At 48.3% G+C, this 22,404-nt stretch overlaps 1 protein-coding gene across 1 annotated transcript in view; it reads left to right on the forward strand.

The window, feature by feature from the left end:
- Positions 1-289: 289 nt before the first annotated feature.
- FBLN7 (fibulin 7) overlaps positions 290-22,404 on the forward strand; it is a 50,078-nt gene continuing 27,963 nt past the window's right edge. The window contains exon 1 of the mRNA XM_086700571.1: positions 290-462. Within this exon, the coding sequence (XP_086556697.1) occupies positions 385-462 (78 nt within the window). The 5' untranslated portion in view covers positions 290-384. The remainder of the gene's footprint in view (positions 463-22,404) is intronic.

The raw sequence follows: 22,404 nt of genomic DNA on the forward strand, positions 1-22,404 counted from the left end.
GGCCTCGGCCGCCCTTGCCCGCGAGGCCCTCCGGATGCCCGCGCTCGTCCTCGGCGTCGCGCCCGGCCTCCTCGGGGAGCCGCGCGGGTTGGGCGCGCTCCCAGGCGCATTCCTGGCCGGGCAGCCCCTCCTCCTCGGCCTCGGCCCCGGGGCTGGCGCCTCCCCGCCTCGCTGTCTCGTGCGGGCGGCTGCGGACGCTCGTGGCCCGCGCGCGGCGCACCTGGACCCGAGACGGCGCCGGCCGCGCTCCGGGGCTCCCGCCGCCCTCCCTGCGCGAGCCGCTCCGGGGCCGCGCGGCGCCCTGCACCCTGCGGGGCGGCCGCGGCGTGGGCCGGACCGAGGCGGCGTCCCCCCATCCGCAGCCCAGCGGTTCCCACTGGCAAGATGGTGCCCCGCTGTCCCCGCGCGCTCCTGTTGCTGCTGCTGCTGCTGCTCGCCGGCCCCGCGTCGCGGGCTTCCCAGGTCAGTGCCCTCCCGCCTCCCGCCTCCCGCCTCCCACCGGTCCCGCTCGCCCGGGACGCGAAGCCAAGGCCGGACCACCTGGGCTTACCGCTTGGGGGCTTGCGTTGGGGGCTCCAAGCGGTTCTCGGGGACCCCCTCGTCTGTCACCTGAGACGCACCGCGGGGCCGGGCGCCTGGGAAGACCCGGGCTGGTCCCGCCGCGCGTTCTGCGCGACAGCCTCGGGCCTCGGGGGACTCGTGGGCTGGGGGGAAGGTTTCCTCGGGGTGTAGGAGACGTTGGGCTTCGGGGGGTCCCCAAGGGGGCTCCCGGTCACCCCGTTAGGTTAGAGGCTGTCCCCGCCCTCCAGCTCCCAGCATTCAAATTTCCAACTGAAATCTCATTCCCACCGCTGCCGACTTTTAAACGCGCGCGGACTTTGTGAGCGGCGTTTGCGCGGCGCAGGCGGAGGGGGACCCGGAGGTTCCCGAAGCCGCCTTGCCCCGCGCCTGTGGGGCCTTAGATTTGGGGCTACATTTCCTTTCCCACACAGACAGGCCGCTTGCCGTTCCGTTTTTCTCTCCTTGCCCTTTATATTTGTTGGAGCCTCAGTAGATTTTTCACTCGATTTCACTTTTATATTAACCAGTAAAGAACCGATGATTACAATTAAAATAATGCAGATGAAATTGAGTCTTCGGAAGGTGGAACTGGAATTGCTGAATTCAGAGCCAGCAACCACCGGACAGGCTCTGGCCGACGGGGACCCCTCCCCCTGTGATGGGCGTGGCCCGTGGGCAGCGGGGCGGCCACCCCAACGATACCGGCCACAGCAGTAGCAGTATCCCAAGGCGGAAGGAGAGCACGTGCTTACCGAAAGCCTGATGACTGCCAGGTTCTTTGCTGAGCATCCTCCAGGCTCTTAATTCTCCGAACAGCCCCGTGACGTGGGGACCACTGTCATCCCCATTTGGGGGAGGAGGGCCTCACCCAGGGAGATTGTGACTTACTCGAGGTCACACAGCCAGGAAGGAGTGGAGAAAATTCAGTCCCTCTCCTTGAGTTCCAGACCTTTCCCCTTCCCCACAGACACTCAGTGTCTGAATTCCTGAACCAGGCAGGCACACTCAGGGTCACGGAGAAGCCCCTGGGGTGCAGGAAGGGACTCCAGGCAGGGAGAACTCAGTTCAGACCAGAGGTGGGTGGTGTCAGTGTAGACGTGCTCAATGGGCACCGCAGGAAGCCACTGAGCCACCAGGCAGCAGAGGCTCGGTTGAGGCCACAGTGGACCCACCAGCAGAGCAATGGATCTCCCACCCACTTTGCAGAGTACAAAGCAAAACAGAACATCAGGCTCAGAGCTGAGGGCCAAAAGCACAGGGCAGGTGCATCCAGTCGGAGCCCTCAGAGGGGAGGGATGGACAGGATGTGCAAGGAGATGCTGGGGCGCCTGCCCTGCCCCTGTCTCATCTTATGGGGCCTATTGCTGTCTCTCCAGGTTACCTAGAAAACAGGTGAGACCCTGGCAGTTCTCACATGTCTGTGGTTGCTGCAGGGGCAGAAAAGTGAGCTCTCTGGCCTCTGTTCCTGGGAGGTGTGGTTCTGATCCTTGCCTCACTGGGCTTTGTGAGAGGGAAAGGGAGCAAAAAGGATCGTCCACAGAGGTTGGTTTAAAAAATTCCAGTGAAACTGCCCTTCACCCAAAGTCTTAGGTGTTTGAGAGGTCTCCCCTCCCAGCCCCCGCCTGGGGGAGTCTGACAGGTAAACTATGAAGAAGGTCCCAGGGACACTCTTTATGGGGCTTCTCATCTTTTGGGTCCCTGCTCAAATAAGCATCCCTTTGCGGAGGCCTTCCCAACCCCACGCTAAACAGGTCTCCTCCCTGCCCTTGTGTGTTCTGTTATGGCCCTGTGAAGGGCTCTGGAATAGGACCGATCACATTTGTAATGGGGTTTCTCGGTAGATTTTGACTTTATTGTCTATCTTCTCCACTACAGGGCCCCAGGGCCAGGGACCATATCTGGGATTTTTACCCAGGGACCACACATAGCAGGCAGCTAGCAGGAGCTCAGCAAAATGAATGGAGTGTGGTCATGCGGGTGCTGGTCTGAGCAGGACCAAGCTGGGCAGTCTCTGGGTAAACCTCGGCTGCACATCACATCACCTGGGAAGCTTCTAGAAATCTCGATGCCAGCCTCATTTCAGAGAATCTGACTCCAATGGCCTGGGTTAGGGCTCAGGCATTAGTATTTTTTAAAATTGTCCCTAGTGATTTTAATCAAGCAAATGCCTGAGGCCCAGTGAAGCCATCCTTCAGAGTTAAAAAGCTGCAGACCTAGGAAAGGGCCAAAAGCAGGGGAATTCAGAGTGCACAAAGGATCAGACTCAAGAAGACCTGAGGTGACATGGCATACCTGGAGTTGACCTGATCTGAACACATTATGAGCCTGGGGCTCTTGAACCCAGCAGTACAACCTGCTGGCTGGTGGAGACTTGGCTGGTGTTTGGAGAATGAATAGCACCCATGGGACTGTCTCCTGCCACAGAGGAGACAGGTGGGGTGCCCGGCAACCCACGGACATCTAGCTAGAGGCAGCAGGAATTCTCACAGCAGCAATGCACAGCCCTGTCTGGGCTTCCTCTGTTTACCAGGAAATGTGCTCACTTGGTTATGTTAGGTTATGATGGGTGTGTGTTTGTGAGTGCATGTGCACATGCCTGTGTGCCGGTGCCTGTGATTGCAACTGTGTTTGCATGAACGAGTGATTGTATTTGCGATGGTGTGTGTATGTGCAGGTGTACCTGTGATGTATCTTCCAGAGAGAGAGAGAGGGAGTGTGTGTGTGTGTGTGTGTGTGTGTGTGTGTGTGTGTGTGTTACAGGGTAGGGGGAGGCTGCTTTCTGCAAGGGTCTGGAGCACTGATCTCATGGGGATGGACAGTATTGTCCCCTCTCCTGCAGTCCTCCGTGGCTTTCCAATTGTGTCCCTCTTGTCAGCACATCTGTCCTGAGTTACTTTGCAGGGTTTTTGTGATTAGCTGGATGGGAGCAGGTGGTCATGGGGAAGGAGGGCAGGTTGAGCAGTGTGGGGATCCCATGGGTGGGGGCCCCTTCTTAAAACTGCTGCCCACTTTGTGGCCTTCCCACTAGAAGAGAAACAGCCTCACTGGGGAGACAAGAAAGGGAAACATGTAACAAACGCCTCACCTCTCCTCCCCATGGTAGCCCTAAGTGAGTAAGGAGGGCAGGGTCTCAGCATCCTCCTTGCCCATGGGGTGGTTCAGAAGGCTTCCCATTCCCCCAAATTTCTCTTTGTGGAGGTTCTTTTGGTTACCTTCTCCCATCTGCTTTTTACAGTTTAATGACAAAAAAAATGTTTTTGGTATACATTTCCATGATTTTTCCCATAGAGCTATATATTCTATATGTGGTAACTACCACCACAGTCAGGATACCGTTCTGTCACCTCTGAACTGCTCTGTCCTTCATCACTGTGGTTCTGTCTTCTCCACAGTGTCATATAAATGGAATCAACAAGTGCATAGCCTTTTGAGTCTGGCATTTTAAATTTCGCATAATGCATTTAAGATTCTTCCATGTTATTCTAGTCTGCATAGTCGTTTTACTAATACTGTAACAGTCATATTTCATGGTGTAGGTGTACCACAGGTTTAAAAAATTTTTTTATGTTTATTTATTTTTGAGAGAGAAACAGAGAGACAGAGTGAGTGGGGTAGGGCAGAGACAGAGGGAGATATGGAATCCAAAGCAGACTCCAGGCCCTGAGCTGTCAGCACAGAGCCTGACGCAGGACTTGACCCCATGAACCATGAGATCATGACCTGAGCTGAAGTCAAATGCTTAACGAACTGAGCCACCCAGGCGCCCCAGTGTACCACAGTTTGTGCATTGGTTCACAGTTTGTGCATATCGTTCACTGAACTGAATGATACTTAGAATGTCATTTCCAGGTTTTGGTGATTATGAGTGGAACTGCTATAAGCATTCCCATACAGCTTTGTGTGTTTGTGTGTGTGTGTGTGTGTGTGTGTGTGTGTGTGTGTGTGTGTGTGAATATAAATATAAATATTCTTTTCTCTTGTGCAGATATGTAGAAGTGAGATTGCTGGGTCCTGTGGCAAATGCATACTTAACTTTGTAAGAAACTGCCAAACTGTATTCCATATTAGTTGTATCATTTTACATTCCCTCCCACCAGCAATGTATAAAAGACTGTGTTATGCTACATCCTCACCACTTAATATTGTCAGGTTTGTTTGTTTGTTAACAAGTCATTCCGATAAGTAGGCAGTGAGGTCTTATTGTGGTTTTTATTTCCATTTCTCTAATGACTAATAATATTGAGAATCTCTTCATGTGCTTATTTGCCATGAGGACTCTACTGGGTAAAGTTCTGTCCATCTAAAAACTGGATTAATTTCTGGGGTGCCTGGATGGCTCAGTCGGCTAAGGTCTGACTTCAGCTCAGATCATGATCTCACGGCTTGTGAGTTCTAGCCTTGCATCAAGCTCTGTGCTGAAGCTCAGAGCCTGGAAGCTGCTCTGTGTCTCCCTCCCTCTCCCTCCCTCCCTCCCTCTCTCTCTCAAAAATAAGTAAACATTAAAAAATGCATAATTTCTTATTGTTCAGTTTTGAATGTTCTTTATGTATTCTAATTACAAATCTTTTTCAGATATGTGAACTGCAAATATTTTCTCTCAGTCTGTAGCTTGTTTTAAGAACACCTATCCCAGAGCAAATGTTTTATTTTTTTAATTTAATTTATTTTTTAAATTTACATCCAAGTTAGTTATCATATAGTACAACAGTGATTTCAGGAGTAGATTCCTTAATGTCCCTTCCCCATTAAGCCCATCCCCTCTCCCACAACCCCTCCAGTAACCCTCTGTTTGTTCTCCATATTTAGGAGTTTCTTCTGTTTTGTCCCCCTCCTTGTTTTTATATTATTTTTGTTTCCCTTCCCTTATGTTCATCTGTTTTGTATTGTAAAGTCCTCATATGACTGAAGTCATGTGATATTTGTCTTTCTCTGACTAATTTCACTTAGCATAATACCCTCCGGTTCCATCCATGTAGTTGCAAATGGCAAGATTTCATTCTTTTTGATTGCCGAGTAATACTCCATTGTATATATATATATGCCACGTCTTCTTTATCCATTCATCCATCGATGGACATTTGAGCTCTTTCCATACTTTGGCTATTGTCAATAGCACTGCTATAAACTTTGGGGTGCACGTGCCCTTCTGAAACAGCACACCTGTATCCCTTGGATACATACCTAGTAGTGCAATTGCTGGGTCATAGGGTAGTTCTATTTTTAGTTTTTTGAGGAAACTCCATACTGTTTTCCAGAGTGGCTTCACTAGTTTGCATTCCCACCAGCATTGCAAAAGAGATCCTCTTTGTCCCCATCCTCGCCAACATCTGTTGTTGCCCGAGTTGTTAATGTTAGCCATTCTGATAGGTGTGAGGTGGTATCTCATTGTGGTTTTGATTTGCATTTTTTCATGTGTCAGTTGGCCATCTGGATGCCTTCTTTGGAAAAGTGTCTATTCATGTCTTTTGCCGTTTCTTCACTGGAATATTTGTTTTTTGGGTGTTGAGTTTGATAAGTTCTCTATAGATTTTGGATACTAACCCTTTATCTGATATGTCGTTTGCAAATGTCTTCTCCCATTCTGTCAGTTGCCCTTTAGTTTCGCTGATTGTTTCTTTCATTGTGCAGAAGCTTTTCATTTTGATGAGGTCCCAATAGTTTATTTTTGCTTTGGTTTCCTTTGCCTCTGGAGACATGTTGACTAAGAGGTTGCTGAGGCCAAGGTCAAAGAGGTTTAAAGGTTTTAAACTTTGATGAATCTAAATTGATCAACTTTTTATTTTTATGGATCATGCCTTTGGTGACAGGTCTGAGAACTCTTTGCCCAACCCCAGGTCCTGAAATTTTTCTTCTGTGTTTTCTGCAGATTTTTTTTTTTATGGTTTTGCATTTTTACATTTAGGTCTGTGATCCATTTGGAGTTTATTCTTGCGTAAAGTGTGAGTTGTACATTGGGATCACTTTTTGCATATAGATTCCCATTTGTTCCAACATCATTTGTTGAGAAGATGATTCATTTGCCATTGAATTATTTCAGCAGCTTTGACAAAAATCAGTTCATTGCACACATATGTGAGTACTTCTGCCTGCAACACACTATCTTGATTACTATAGCTCTCTAGTAAGATTTAAAATCAGGTAGATTACGGGGCGCCTGGGTGGCGCAGTCGGTTAAGCGTCCGACTTCAGCCAGGTCACGATCTCGCGGTCCGTGAGTTTGAGCCCCGCGTCGGGCTCTGGGCTGATGGCTCAGAGCCTGGAGCCTGTTTCTGATTCTGTGTCTCCCTCTCTCTCTGCCCCTCCCCCGTTCATGCTCTGTCTCTCTCTGTCCCAAAAATAAATAAACGTTGAAAAAAAAATAAAATGGGGTAGATTTTAAGATTTTGTTATATTTTTCCAAAATTGTTTTGACTATTCTAGTTTCTTTGCCTTTCCGTTAAAATTTTAGGATTAGGGGCGCCTGGGTAGCTCAGTCAGTTAAGCATCTAACTCTTGATTTTGGCTCACGGGGAGCTGAGTCCTATGTTAGGCTCTGTGGAACACACTTGGGATTCTCTCTCTCTCTCTCTCTCTCTCCCTCTCTCTCCCGCTGCCCTTCCCCCACACATGCACTCACGCACTCACGCACTCTCTTTCTCTCAAAAACAAAAAAATAAAACATTAAAAAAATAAAATTTTAGAATTAGCTTGTCTATTTCTTAGAAACAAGAAATCCTATCGGAATTTTTATTGAGATTAAATTAAATCTATTGATCGATTGGGGTGAATTGACATGTTTAACAATATCGAGTCTTCCAATCTATGAACATAATATGTCCATCCATTTATCTAGATCTTTGATTTGTTTCATCAGCATTTAAAAATTTTCAACATAAATATACTTTGTTAGATTTATACCTAAGTATTTCATTTTTGGAACTCCTTTAAATGGCATTATTCTATTAAATTTTCATTTCCAGTGGTATATTCCTAGTATATGGAAATCTAATGGCTTTTCCGTGTTGACCTGTTATCCTGTGGCATTGTGGAACTCCCTTATTAGGAAGTTTTTTTGTAGATTCTCTCGGATTTTTTATATAACTGATTATGTCATCTGTGAATATGGGCAGTTTTATTTCTTCTTTCCAATTTATGTGCCACTGAGTTATTTATTTAGCTTTATTACACTGACTAAAACCTCTAGTACCATGTTGGATAAGGATGTGGACATCCTTGCCTTGTTCTAGAACTTAGGAAGAAAGCATTTAGTTTTTTTTTTTTTTTTTTAACATTGTGATGCTAGCTATAGGGTTTTTTTGGTAGATGCCATTTGTCAAGTTAAGATTTCCTTTGAGTCATAGTTTGACAGAGTATTATGAATGGGTGTTGAATTTTGTCACATGCTATTTCTGCTTCAATTTCTATGATCCAGTCTGTTAAAAAAGTGGATGACCTTGATTGATTTGCTAATTTTGAAACCAGCCTTCCTGTCCCAGATAATCTTAATTGGTCTTATTTCTGTTTTTATATATGTTTCTCTATATTCCTCTGTATTTCTGGATTCCACTTGCTAATATTTCGTGAGTATTTTTGTCTGTGTTCATGAGGGGTATTGGTGTATAGTAGGGGTCAGGAAACTATGGCCCCTGGGCCACATGCAGCCCACTGGTGGTCAAATCTGGCCACACCTGTTCATTTACATATTTCTGGAGCTGCTTTTTGCCCTAGAGTTGCAGAGTTGAGAGGTTGCAACAGAGGCCATATGGGCTTCAAAAAAGAAAACGTTTACGCCCTGGCCCTCTATAGATAACATTTGCTGACCCTGGTTTATAGTTTTCTTCTACTGTCTTTGCCCGGTTTTGTTACCAGGGTCATGTTGGCTTCATAAAATAAGTGAAGTGTTCCCTTCTCTTCTGTTTTCTGAAAGAGCTTGTGTAGGATTTGTGTCAGTTCTTGAAATGTTTGGTAGAATTTACCAATGAAATCATGTGAGCCTGGAGATTTCTTTTCTGGAAAGTTTTTTTGTTTTGTTCTGTTTAAAAATATGTTTTTAATGTTTATATATTTTTGAGAGAGAGAGAGACAGACAGACAGACAGTGTGAGCAAGGGGAGGGGCAGAGAGATAGGGAGACACAGGGTCCGAAGCAGGCTCCAGGCTCCAGGCTCCGAGCTGTCAGTTGTCAGCACAGAGCCCGACGTGGGGCTGGGGCCAACAAAACCACTAGATCATGACCCGAGCTGAAGTCAGACACTTCACCGACTGAGCCACCCAGGCGCCTCCCCCTCTTCTGGAAGGTTTTTAACTATGAATTCAATTTCTTTGACAGATACAGAACTATTTAGGTTAGGTTTCTCCTTTGGGCGAATTTTGGTAGTTTGTGGCTTTCAAAAAATTTGGTCTGTAGTCCTCTCTTTTAAATGTAGTCAACTGCTTTTAAATGCCCTGAAGATTAGTCCACATTTCTAAACAATTGATCTCCTGTAATGACAGATACTTTGTGCCATTGTTCACCGCAGAGCCAAATAGTCTACTATGATTAACTTCCTTTCTTATGTAAGTAATTCTTCTGTCGTTCTGAAATTTTTCCCCCTTTCCCCTCGGTCAAATACAAAAGCACAGTGGTTTCCAGAAGCTCTTTCCTATTCCACGTTCTGTCAGGGCTGCTTTCCCTCGGAGCCTGTACTTGCCAGTCCGGCTGACCCTGACTTTGGCTGCCTGCTCTTCGGAGCTGGAGTCTATGTTTTATAGATCATACGTCTTCCTCTTTCTTGGCTCACTCCCTTGTTTTTCTGAACGCATCCTCAGGAAAATGATGTTTTAATGTGTTCTCGTGAGGTGTTCCCAAGTCACTGTCTTCCTGTAAATAGTACCCTTTTTCTACACCGACCCCTTAAAGCAGTCAGCAGTACACATTATGCCCAGGCTGTCCGTGGGGAAAGCCCTCATGTGGGGCCGCGGAGCCCTCGTGGGGAGCGAGGCCAGAGGAAGAGGTAAGAGGAGGGCAGCTGGCCCATCCACTGTCCCCTCCTGACCGTGTCAGGGGAGGGAGGTGGAGGAGAGGATTCCAGACTATTCCTTGATCTGTGATGAATGAGGTGGAGAAGGCATGCGTGCCCGGAGTCTAGGCTGAGATGGCTTGTTGGTCGCTTTAGAACTCAGAGTGGAAGGACAGTACAATTGACCAGGGCTGTCTGCACAAATCCACGGGTATGGGCTGAAGCGACAGGGACACGTGAAGCATCCAGATCTAAAATAGGGGTACAGGGATTCTCCACTCTGAGAGTTTGCATTGCGCCGCTTGGCTTCTGCAAAAGCCCTACATAAGGACCTGTTTTCACTGTCCAAAAGAAATCGGGGAGGATTTTCGCTTTTATGAAAAAAGGCAAAAAGCAAAAACAGCGGTCCGCGTTGGTTGCGCAGCGAGCTGTTGTAGAGGCTGCGGCAGCCGGAGCAGCGAGGGTGGCGCCACCAAGCTCCTTCCCTGGGAACCACACTCAGCATCTCAGCCTCTAGAGCTTTGAGCCGCGTCCGTGAGCATCCGAGCTTCCTCTGGGGAAGCTCAAAAAATTTCCATATAAATTAACGGTAATTGCATCTTCGCTTGAGGCCACTTTGGCTTACAAAGGGTTTCATAGGAACCCTTCACTCTCAGATAGCTGGGGGGTGGAGGGGTGGGGGTGAACAGACCTGTATTTCACAAAACAAATATTTGGTGCCTCCAATGGCCCAGGTGCCAGGATCAAGACAGACAAGGACCCCGCTTTTGGTTTCAAAAGAGCTGCCCTGGAACTGAATTTGGCAGACCCGGTGACAATTTGAGCTGGGCTCAGCTGGGCTGTTCTGCTGATCTGCTCCAGATTCAGCCCCTCTGGACTGCCAGCCTCATTCATCTGTGGACGGCTGCCAGGTTAGCCGAGGCGGGCTGGTCTCGGAGGGCCGCACACAGCCCGTCATCCTTCAGCAGGCTAACCTGGCCTTTTCACATGGCGGTAGTGGCCGTGGACCCAGACTGAGCACGAAGCACAAGACTTCTTGAGACCCTGTTCAAAAATGAACCTGGGATTTGGGGTTGATCCGGGTACGGATCCTGATGTCAGCAGATCAGGGTACAACTGCCATTGAAAAGATAGTTTGTTATTTACAGTTCCAAGAAGATGGGGCACACCATGCCTCATGAGGCCTCAGGAGAGACCAGGCAGAGAGACAGGGCAGGAAACTTCCTGCCTTTATTGGGTTTCTGAGGGAAGGAATGGGGGAGACAGGGTAAGGGGGCTAACCAAGTTGAGATTGGCTAGTTTGACTAATCTTAGCAGGGTTGCCCCTATAGTTGCCTGATGCCTGATCCTGGGGCTATGGAGAGAGGGGGACTGGGGTGGGAGGGGGTGTTACTGTCTCACTAGTGCAAGAGTCAGATAAGGGGGGGAATCGTTCTTGGCTTGGTCGGTTTCCATATCAAAGGTGTGCAGCGGGGGTGTGCAGGGTGTTGAGTTGTTTGCTACCTCTAGGAATTTGCTAGCCCTGAGACGGGCAGTCTGTCTCGAGTCAGCAGGTCCCCAGATGTCAAAATATCAGATACAGAAACTACACAACATGGTTCATCTAGATCCAGCCTTGGAACTGGTATATCGCTTCCACTACATTCTCTTGGCCAAAGCAAGTCACAAGCAAGTCACAAGGCCAGCCTAGATCCGAGAGGTGGGAAAAGAGATTTCCATCTTTATGAGAAAAGTGGCTCAGTCTCCTTGCAAATGATGTAGATGGCTGGGGGGCGGGGAGGCGGGGGGGGGGGGGGGGGGGAGGGGTTTGGATTGTGGCTGTTTCTGCAAACTTTCCATCATAGTGACCCAGAGATTTACTCTGCACAGTCACTTATCTTTAGACACACGTGTGCAGTCAGAGTGAGGAGGTGTGACAGAGAGGCCTTCCTGGCATCTTGGGCTTTCTCCAGAGATCCCCTCCTTCCCCTGGCACCTTCAGGAACGGGACTCAAGTCCTGTCAAGGACACCCCTGATTACAGAGAGGAATGGTGGCCCCTTTGCTCTCTTAGGGTCGTTTCTGGCCCCAGCTTTGGGAGGTGGGTATTGACAGTGTGAACGGTGACAGCTGAGGTGTGGCCTGCTAGGGAAGGACAGTGTGACAGGGCAGCACAGTGCCTTCTTGGGGCAGCCTGGAGTCTTTCAGTTGGGAACCAACGCCCTGCCAGGCCTGCTCACACTAGAGGATCAATCCTGCTTGACACCACACTTGATTCCAGTTGGACCAAACCGTCTTGGTCTGTGAAGCTGCTGGCCTCACCATCGGGCCACCAGCCCTCCCTCCATGCCTGCCCAGGCATGCTTCCCAGCCAGCGGTCCGTGCTCCACGTGTCCCGGGATGAATGTCTGTCTCCTCTTGACAGAAGCCTGATGGTGCTGGTCACTCCCTTGATCCAGAGGGACAACGGTGGGGCTGCTGGGCTGCCACCAGGCTTCTCGGGGCTTGTGCAGCCCTGGGGCCCTGGGAGAACATCAGGGCAGACTCTCTGGGTGGGTAGAACTTTCTACATCCTTTCAAACCCTCCACCAGAGTCTTTCATGCTTCTTGGTAACTGCCCAGGACCTAAAATTAGTCCATCACGTGCATTTTCATGAAAGAAAAAAAAAGTGCCTATACTTTGACAGGACTCAAATCTACCCATTTCAGTAAGTGGACTCTATACCTCAAGGAAGCAATCATTTATTTTCCCTGCATATAAGAAAACGTGTGCCCCCGTGGCAGTCTGGGTACCAGAATCTCCCTAGGGAGGCAGCTAAATGGAAAGAAAGGCCCAAGGAACTCATTCTGGTGATGGATTTCCAAGTAACATCGAGATGCGACAATTGTTCGTGTCTGAGAACTGGAGGGCCGGGGAGAGGTTGGTGGCAACTCAAGGCACCCAGAAGTCCCCCCAAGCTGCTCGTTAGCCCCACTGTTGCCCTCTGGTTTGGCCAATGACTCAGACATTTCTCTTTATGCTAGAGATTATAGTGCCCCTAGACCCTCCACAGAAGGGGAGGGCACACTGCAAGCCCAAAAGGAGCCCTTTCCTCTGCTCCCCTGGGCTAACTCTGCAGGAGGGGCTGGGGTCAGAGAACATGACGTACAACTGGGTGCACTGCCCAGGAAGCTGAGAGAGTCGATGCTTCCAGCTTACTGGAAGAAAGGGAAAGCGCCACAGAGTTCCAAGGTAGGGAGGGGTGTCCGTAGTGTCAGAGGCAAAAAGAAACAAAGAAAAGCTGCTTCCAGAGAAGCATCAGACACCAGTCAGTCATTTACACTGTAGTGAGAAAACATACACACAAGTTAGCATCAGCTGAACGTGTCACTATCACCTCAGGGGCTCCTGTGATTTAGGCCTTTTGTCTGATTGCATGATTCAAGATTTTACCCTTTTAGAAGTTACCCTTACTAACTGGTAAGATAATGTGCTCATTCAACAACTTTGTCCTGAGTGCCAGTCCTGCTGGAGGTCAGTCACTCTTCTGGGCCTGAGGAGGCAGCATGACCCAAGGCAGTTTAGCAAGTGGAAAAGACTCATAGCACCTGGTCCATGTCTTGGCTCCCACCCTTCCTCTTCCTGTATGAGCACCCGAGGGAAAGGTCTTGCCTCTGATGACTCAGTTGCCTCCCATGAACAAGTGAGGATAACAGACATATATGTCTCACAGGATTGTAGTAAGGAGAAAATGAATGGGATTCAAAGAACAGTTTCATAATAAGTGCTCAGTTTGTCGTAGGGGAGGGGAAGCTGAGGCAGACACAGGCCCTGCTGTCAGGTAGCATACCAAGCAGGAAGAGAAAAACAAGAGAAACGTGAGAAGTATCAGAAGGCAGGTAACGAATGGGGTACTGTTTTGAAGGGAGGCCAGGAGGCTACTGTACCCTTAGTAGGCAGGTACTCTCAGATAACGGAGCTTCTAAGTGAAAGTGGAAATACAGAGCCTGACTTCTGAGGACCAGGGGCAGAATTTCTGGACAGAAGAAACAGCCCGTGCAAAGGCCCTGAGATGGAAACAAGCTTGCTGAGGTGTGTGGAGAAACACAGATGAGGTCCAAACACCGGAGTTCAGCAGACAGAGGAAGGCACTCGATCTGGGCACAGTTGGCAGTGGCTGAACTTGATCACACAGGGCTCTGTAGGCAGAATAATGACCCCCCCCAAACATGTCTATATTCTTATTCCCAGAACCTGTGAATCTGACCTTGATTTTAGCTCAGTGAGACCCATGTCAGACTTCTGACCTCCAGAACTGTAAGATAATAAATTTATGTTGGTTTAAGCTGCCAAGTTTATGTTTTTTTGTAGCAGCAATAGGAAGCAAATACACCCAGCTCCACAGTAAGGGAGCTGGCCTTATTCCCATGTGTAGGGAGCCATTGTTGGGGGTTAGGCGAGCATGTGATGCGGTCTGGCCTCTGACCTCTGTCTTTGGAAAGCATGGATCATAGGGAAGGTGAGGACATGGGAAGAGCAGGTAGGACACACTTGTGGTGGTCCGGAGAGGATCATTCCAGTCTTGCTATTGCCTGCCCACCCAGAAACACTTGGGCTTGTTGACTAGTGAGGGTAGGAAGAACTGGAAGCATTAGCCTTCACAGCCATCCAGGCTAATTGTTACTCTAAGAATAACAAATCCCAAGACCCCGAATCTCCCACCATGCCCAAGCTCAAAGCAGCCATTTTATCTGTCCTGTTAGCTTTGCCCATGCTGCCTGTGGGGACCAGGCTTTTTGTCCGCTCCATCCTCTCTCTTCCCCCTCTTCAAAGGAGTCAACCACAGGAGACTTGGTTTTCTGGTAAAACCCAGATGTTGATTTGCATGAGTCACATAACTCTGGGGTCCTGTGTGAACATGAGTACACATGTATACCACATACTGAAGCAACCAACAACCAGCAAGAACCTTCCTGAAGGGTCTATGTATGTGGCAGGGGGACAGCCAGGGGAACTGAGAGGGGCCACCAGCAGACAGGGGGACTTCTCTGAGACCCTCATTCTCGTTCTCGTAGGCTGAAGAAAGAGACAGAACCTACTTTCTGAGTGGATGGGCTAGACACAGTGTGGTGCATAAGGTGGCCACGCCATCCTCCGACTGGGTGTCCCTTAGCCTCAGTTTCCCTAGCTGTAAAATGGAGATAATGGTGCCCACCTAATAGGGCTGCATGGAGGACTGACTGAGATAAAGATGGCTGTGTTTTTTGGGGGGCGCCTGGGTGGCTCAGTCAGTGAAGCGGCCGACTTCGGCTCAGGTCATGATCTCGCGGTCTGTGAGTTCGAGCCCTGCATCTGGCTCTGTGCTGACAGCTCAGAGCCTGGAGCCTGTTTCAGATTCTGTGTCTCCCTCTCTCTGACCCTCCCCCATTCATGCTCTGTCTCTCTCTGTCTCAAAAGTAAATAAACGTTAAAAAAACAAACAAACAAACAAACAAGATAGCTGTGTTTTCTACAGCAGTGCCTGATGTGAAGTAGGGTACTTGGTAAATATCTGTGGAATCCTGAATGAATGAATGAATGAATGAATGAATGAATGAATGAAAAGAAACACTATATTAAATTTTGCATAACATGCCCCATTTCTGAGGCTCTGAGGTCCTCCGGTTGTGGAGAGAGGTGAGGGGAAGGCCTGACTGTCAGGTGGGCTCCAGCAGGAGACTGTGGCTGGTTGTGTGGCACGGCTCTGTGTGTGTGTGTGCATGTGTGTGTGAGCTGAGCTCTCCACTGGGCTGGGCGTCATGTTTGCTAAAGATAATGCCGGTGCCGGTAAGGCACAAGCAGGTCTACAGGTGGTGTGGCAACTAGACAAAAGTTAGCTGGGCAGCAAGCAGTTATTAGCAGGCAGGTGAAAGAATAAGGCAGGTTTGGGTGATGAGATGAATACGATTGTCCTGGCCTCACACTTCATTCCTTCACCCCTCATTCATTCATTCCTTTGTTGATTCATCTAGTTTGAGCTCAGAGCCTCTGCTCAGTGAGGAGGATACCCAGCTGTCCATAACTGGTTTTCTGCTCTCAAGCATGCAAAGCAGCCAGGGGAGTGGTGGGCTGAGAGGGTGTCCATAAGGGGGCCATCAAGGCCGGCAGGGGCTGTGGTAAAACGAGAGGAGTCAGGAGGCGGATGGAGGCAGGGCTCTTGGTGGCTCTCCATGGACCCCTCTCTAAAGTAGACCCAGTCATCCTGTTACATCAGGATCTGGAGAAGGCATGCTGGGGTTTAAATCCTGGATGTGTCACCGTGGCCAAGCGACCACTTGGCTTCCTCACCTATAAAGTGGGCGTAATAATGTGCCCACAGCCTGGCGTTGTCGTGAGCATTTAACGAGTTACTTGTGTAAAGTGTGGTGACGGTGCTGGCTCTGGATTCCCTCTGTTGTCATCGCTTCTGTGGTCATTTTAAAAACTATACAAGATGAGGGATTGGAGTGTAAATATAGAATTATGGACAGCCAGCATAAACCCCCAAATGCCCTGAGCACCCAGGGGTCCGGAGCTCCAAAAGGAGTCTCAGCTGGAAGACTGTGGTGGCTAATTTTACGTGTCCACTTGGCTAGACCAAAACACCCGAATATTTGATCGAACGCTTAGGATCTAGATGATGCTGTGAAGGTAGTTTTTAGATGCGATTAGCATCAAACCAGGAGACTTTAAGTAAAACAGATGCCTTTCATGATGTGGGTGGGCCCCCATCAAAAGACCAAGAGCCACCAAGATGGAAGGAATTCTGTCTCTAAACTGCCTTTGGATTCAAGCTACATCAACTGTTCCCTGGGTCTTCAGCCTGCCACGTGCTTTGCAGATTTTGACTTCTCAGCCCCCACAACTGCATGAGCCAGTTTCTTAAAATAAATCTGCCTCTCATCCTCTGTCTCTCTCAATAGGTTGTGTGCATACACAGTGTGCATTCTGTTGGTTCTGTTTCTCTAGAGAAGCCTGACAAGGGCCTTGGCCAACCCCCCAAGCAAAATTCACTCACTTCCCCCAGAAGCATCCACTTTCTCTCCTCTTCTGGGGTGCTGGGTAGAGGTCACTGAGATGAGGGAAGGCGAAGGAGTTATAACCCGCCTCTGACTTGCTCTAAAATTAAAATAACTTCTGGAGAACAAAACATGCACAAATCCGACATGACTCAGACGCGGAGGGCTTCAAGCCTTGGCTAGCAGGCACACATTTGGCAAGTGTGCTCTGTCCTTTCATAGACCTAATGGCATCAAAACATCTGTGTTCCCATTAACAAAATGCTGACATGACACATAGCTGTGGCTTAGAAGAAACCAGCTCAAGAGACGGCCGCTCTGAGGTCTGAGGGGTCATCCGTGGCCACCTGAAGGGGTCTCGGGGTTCTGTCAGCGAGGTGGCTCTCGGGGATTGTCACTGTCTCAAGACTGTCACCGTAAGAAAGGCCATTGAGCCAGGTCATGTGAGAACAAAAGCCTCAAAGACCACCCCCCCCCCAACCACGCACACCCCTGGAACTGCACCCATGCCCTTAGGTGCCTTGAGAGCAGGCTCTGGGTCTCGAATTTCATTTATAAATTGAACCCAAATGGCCAGAAGGCATGGATGTAGTGGTAGGGGTCAGGTCTTCTGGGTTCTGGCATAGTGATGGGGTGAGCTGGGGTGGGGGATGCATATAGCCTTTGTCTTTGTCCACACCTGGCCCAGCAGGTAGGGTGCTGTATAAAATGGCGCTGGAAGCCCACCTCTACTGGGGCACTGGTTAGTTTCAGAGAAAGGGAGTGTTGTAAGCTCTGATGAATGTCCATTAGATCCTCCAGAATAAATATTATGAGAGAATGGGTTGGGAAGAAGGTGGGCAAGATTTCCCCGGGGGGTAGCAGGGAGGGTGGAATATGGTTTGATGGCTGCATTACTTCCAAGAACCCTCGGACCAGAGCCCCCACCCTCCTGGCTCTCAGCACTGGCCTGTGTGTTCCAGAACCATCTATGCCACCTCCACCCCAGCTTGGGAACAGCCAGGCGGGGTGACTTCTGTTGCTACTTCTTTCACTGGCTCATGTCTTTCCCTGCAAATACTGCCATTGGCATGGAGTGGCATGAAGTGCCCACCCATTTGAAGAGTTTGAACACGGACACCGTAAATCCTGGTCTTTTCTCCTCAAAGATGGAAGAGTTTCTCTGCATGTCTCTTCTTGGTACCATTTCAAAGAAATTATTAACTCAAAGAAATGGAAACTATTTTTCGTTATTTATTGTCAACGGCATAAGCCAGGCGTGGAGCCAAGCTTTCAAAGGGATGGAAACTTAAACCATTTGAGGGGATCTCCTCAAGAAAAATATTAACAGTGGGGCACCTGGGTGGCTCAGTCGGTTGAGCATCCGACTTCAGCATAGGTCATGATCTTGAGGTTCATGAGTTCGAGCCCCACATCGGGCTCACTGCCGTCAGCACAGAGCCCACTTAGGATCCTCTGTTCCCCTCTCTGTGCTCCTCTGCTTACTCTCTCTCTCTATCAAAAATAAATAACATCAAAAAATTTAAAATAAAGAAAAACATTAAAAATGAGGGCCCCTTGAGGGCTCTGGAAGAGACCTTTGAAAGTGGGGACCCCGACGTGGTGACTTCCTCAGCCACTGGGGTATGCCCTCCCTTCCCTGTGTGGAGCCCTCTCCTTGCCAGCCCCATCTGGATTTGACCTTTGCCCGGTCATGGCTTTGGTGAGCCTTCCCACCTGAGTGGGAGGAGGGCTATAAAAAGGCATGTGGAGCCTGTGGTTGTTTTTTGCAGTTGGGGTCTGAGACCTTGAGATGGGAAGGGTCTGCCCAAAGCCAAGCTTTGCTGTGCCAGTGCCAGGCTGCCATGCAGGTGGCGGACTCCTGAGGGTTTGGCCTCTTTCCTGTCCCCCGGCCCCGGAGGCCCTCACAGCCCCCTCGGCCCGACCTTGCCAAGGGCTACATTTGCAAAGAGGAAAGGACTTGTTTCCATGCTTCCGCCCTTCTCAGCCCAGAGCAGGAGATGGCAGTGGGTGTGGGGGGGAAGCTGGCTGACAAGTGGAGCCCCTTCCCCAGACTGAAGACAGCACTGGGGTCAGAAGTGAAATCGAGGGCCAGGGTCCCTTGATGATAACTGTGCTTTCTGACGTCCACGCAATGCCACAAGCCAGTACCAAGAAGAGGGAGCTGATACAGAACCTGCATCCTGTGGTCCAGCCTGTGCAAGATGACCCTGGTATATGTGTGCATGTGTGTCTAATCCAAGTTCAAAACAGACAGAAAGTCAACAGTGGTTGTCTCTGATCATGGGACTTGCTTATTCTTTGTTTTGATGTGTTTTCAGTATTTTGAATTGTTTTGCAGGAAGTATGCTTTCTATGATCATGCAAAATGATAAATCATTCTCTCTCGGTTTCGAAAGGGAAAACACTTAGCTCTTCAGCCCCCCTCCTGTGTTCTTTTGTTCCCATAATGCAGACCTCCTGAGCCCTTGACTTGGTCTGTAAGGATTTCAGCCTCATCGCCCAGCCCTACAGATGAACCCAGTCATGCCTGTGCCAAAGTCCCACTCCAAGCAGCAGATTTGAGGGTGGCTCTCAAGGGATCCATTTCTAGCACTTTGGGATCAAGGAACTCCCCTGTTAGTAGCAACTGCCATACAGACCCATCAAACCTCATGTCAAAAGACAGTCATTCTCTCTGTTCCCTGGCACCCTGGCCCCTACCCAGCCTGCTGGCTTGCCAAGAGCACAAGGATCTTTCTTTTCTTTCTTTCTTTTTTTTTTTTTTTAGTATTAGGGACTTTATTTTATTTTATTTTATTATTTTTTTATTTTTAGTATTAGGGACTTTATTTTTAATATAGTATTTAATATAATAAATAATATTTTTTAATATTGGGCTTTATTTTTTATTATTTTTATTTATTATTTTATTTTTAATATTAGGGACTTTATTTTTTTTACTCTCTCTCTCTCTCTCTCTATATGTATGTATTTCACTATATATATTTCTGTATATTATGTATTATTATTATATATTATATATTATATTATATATATATAGTGAAATAATCACCACAGTAAGTTTAGTAAACATCACCTTCCAGAGCTACAAGTTGTTTTTCTCTTGTGATGAGAACTTTGAACACCTCCTCTCTTAGCCACTTTCAAATATACAGTACAGTACTGTTCACCGTAGTCATTATGCTGTACCTCACATCCCCAGAACTTATTTATCTTATAACTGGAAGTTTGTACCTTTTGACCCCCCTTCATGCATTTCTTCTGCTCCCTCCCAACCCTTCAACTCAAGCAACCACCAATTTGTTTGGTGTTTTAGATCTCACATATAAGTGACTTCATGTAGTATTTGTCTTTCTCTGTCTGACTTATTTCACTTAGCATAATGTCCTCAAGGTATATCCATATTGTCTCAAATAGCAAAATTTTCTTCTTTTTTATGGCTGAGTAATATTCCACTGTGTGTGTGTGTGTGTGTGTGTGTGTGTGTGTGTGTGTACACACACACATATATATATATGTGTGTGTGTATATGTATATATATATACATACACACACACACACACACACACCCCACATTTTTAAATCTTTTCCCCCATCAGTGGGCACTGAGTTTGCTTCCATATGTTGGCTAGAGTGAATAATGGTGCAACAAACATGGGGCTGCAGATGTCTTTCTGAGAGAGTGATCTTGTTTCCTTTGGATACAGTGGATATAGAATTGCTGGATCATATGGTAGTTCCATTTTTAATTTTTTGAGGAACCTCCATACTGTCTTCCACAATGCTGCACCAATTTACATTCCTGCCAACAGTGCACAAGTAAGCAGTCCCTTTTCTCCACTACCTTGCCAACACTTGTTATTTCTTATCCTTTTGATCCTAGCCATCCGGAGAGGTGTGAGGTGATCTCACTGTGGTATTGATTTGCATTTCCTTGATGATAAATGATATTGAGCATCTTTTCTTGTACCTATTGGCCATCTGGATATCTTCTTTAAAAAAAAAAATGTCTGTTCAGAGGCATCTGGGTGGCTCAGTCGGTTAAGTGTCCAACTCTAGATTTGGGCTCAGGTCATGATCTCAAGGTTCGTGAGTTCAGGCCCTGCATCAGGCTCTGTGCTGACAGTGCAGAGCCTGCTTGGGATTCTCTCACCCTCTCTCCCTGCCCCTCTGCCATGCATGTGTGTGTGCCCTGTCTCTCTCTCAAAATAAATAAACTTTAAAAAAAAGAAAAAGAAAAATGTCTATTCAGTTCCTCTGCCCATTTTTAATTAGGTAGGGTTTTTTTGCTATTGAATTATATGAGTTCTTTATATATTTTGGATACTAACACCTAATCAGATATATGATTTGCAAATATTTTCTCCCACTCTCTATGTTGCCTTTTCATCTTGTTGATGGTTTTCTTTGCTGTGCTGGAGCTTTTTTAGTTTGCTGTAGCTCCATTTGTTTATCTTTGCTTTTGTTGCCTTTGCTTTTGGTGTTAAAGCCCAAAAAAATCCTTGCCAAGACCAATGCCAGGGAGCTTACCCTCTGTGTTATCTTTTAGGAGTTTTATGGTTTTAGGTCTTAAGTTCAAGCCTTTAACCCAGTTTGAGTTAGTTTTTGTGTGTGGTGTAAGGTAGGGATCCAGTTTCATTCTTTTGCATGTGGCAGTCCAGTTTTCCCAGCACCATTTATTGAAGAGACTGTCCCTTCCCCGTTGTGTGTTCTTACCTCCTTTGTCATAAATTATTTGGCCATGGGGTGCCTTGGTGGCTCAGTCGGTTAAGCGTCCGACTTCAGCTCAGGTCATGAGCTCACGGTCTGTGAGTTTGAGCCCCACGTCCGGCTCTGTGCTGACAGCTCGGAGCCTGGAGCCTGCTTCAGATTCTGTGTCTCCCTCTCTCTCTGCCTCTCCCCTGCTCATGCTCTATCTCTCTCTGTCTCAAAAATAAATAAAAACATTAAAAAAATTTTTTTAATAAAGAAATAAATTAATTGGCCATAAGCACATGGGTTTATTTCTGGGCTCACAGAGTTCCTTGTTACACCAATTTGTTCTGTTAGCATCACCCCGGTGAGGATGGAGGCAGGGATGGGCCAGGGCTCTGAGATCTTCCCTCAGCAAGTCCACCTGAAACCCTTCCATCGGCCTTCCCTCCTGGGATGAGGTCTTTTTGTGCTTGGTCTTGAAGGTTTTTCCACTGTGACTGGTGAGGTGAGAACTTAGGAGGTTGGTGCCTGTTGTCCACCGTGTGGGTGTTGGGAAGGGCTCCGGAAAGTGTACTAGAAGCAGAGGACAGCTGTGCCTGGTCCTAGGAGCCAGTTAGACACACTTGGCTGCCCAGCGGCCGAGTGGAACCCGGGCCTCTTTTCCTCCACCTGCTCTGTTCTCCTTTCTCTACTTCTAGGAGCCCCATGGCACCAACCCAGGCCCCTGGCAGAGGCCGTGGCACTGATCTCCTCTTCCCCACTTCAGAATGTAGCCTTTCTGTGCCCCCTGGGGCAGCTGTGGCCCAGTGAGCCCTCTCCAGATGTCAGGGCCCTGGCCACCTTGTACAAGAGGGAGACAGCTGCTTACCGGGCTCAGTGTGGTCAGGGATGTTTCTTCCACTCTGGCCCTGCTTCCTGTCCCCACTGCCCGTGCTCCCTGACCTGAAACTTGCACAGGAGCCAGAACTCCACTCTTGTGGGTTATGTTGCTCAGGTCATAGCAACATAGCAGCATATCAGCTGCTAGTGCAAATTAATCGATAAGATCATTCACCACAGAGGGATGTGTGAAGAACAAATGAGACAGGGCGTAAGACACTCCACTGGGGCACGTGCAGCCGAGGGTTTGGGGTCTGGGGTTGGTAGCTCTGGGATGGACGTCATCCGTGTTCC

The sequence above is a fragment of the Puma concolor genome, chromosome A3 (genome assembly GCF_028749965.1).
Source record: "Puma concolor isolate L17-30 chromosome A3, mPumCon1.1.hap2, whole genome shotgun sequence".
Lineage (NCBI taxonomy): Eukaryota > Metazoa > Chordata > Mammalia > Carnivora > Felidae > Puma > Puma concolor.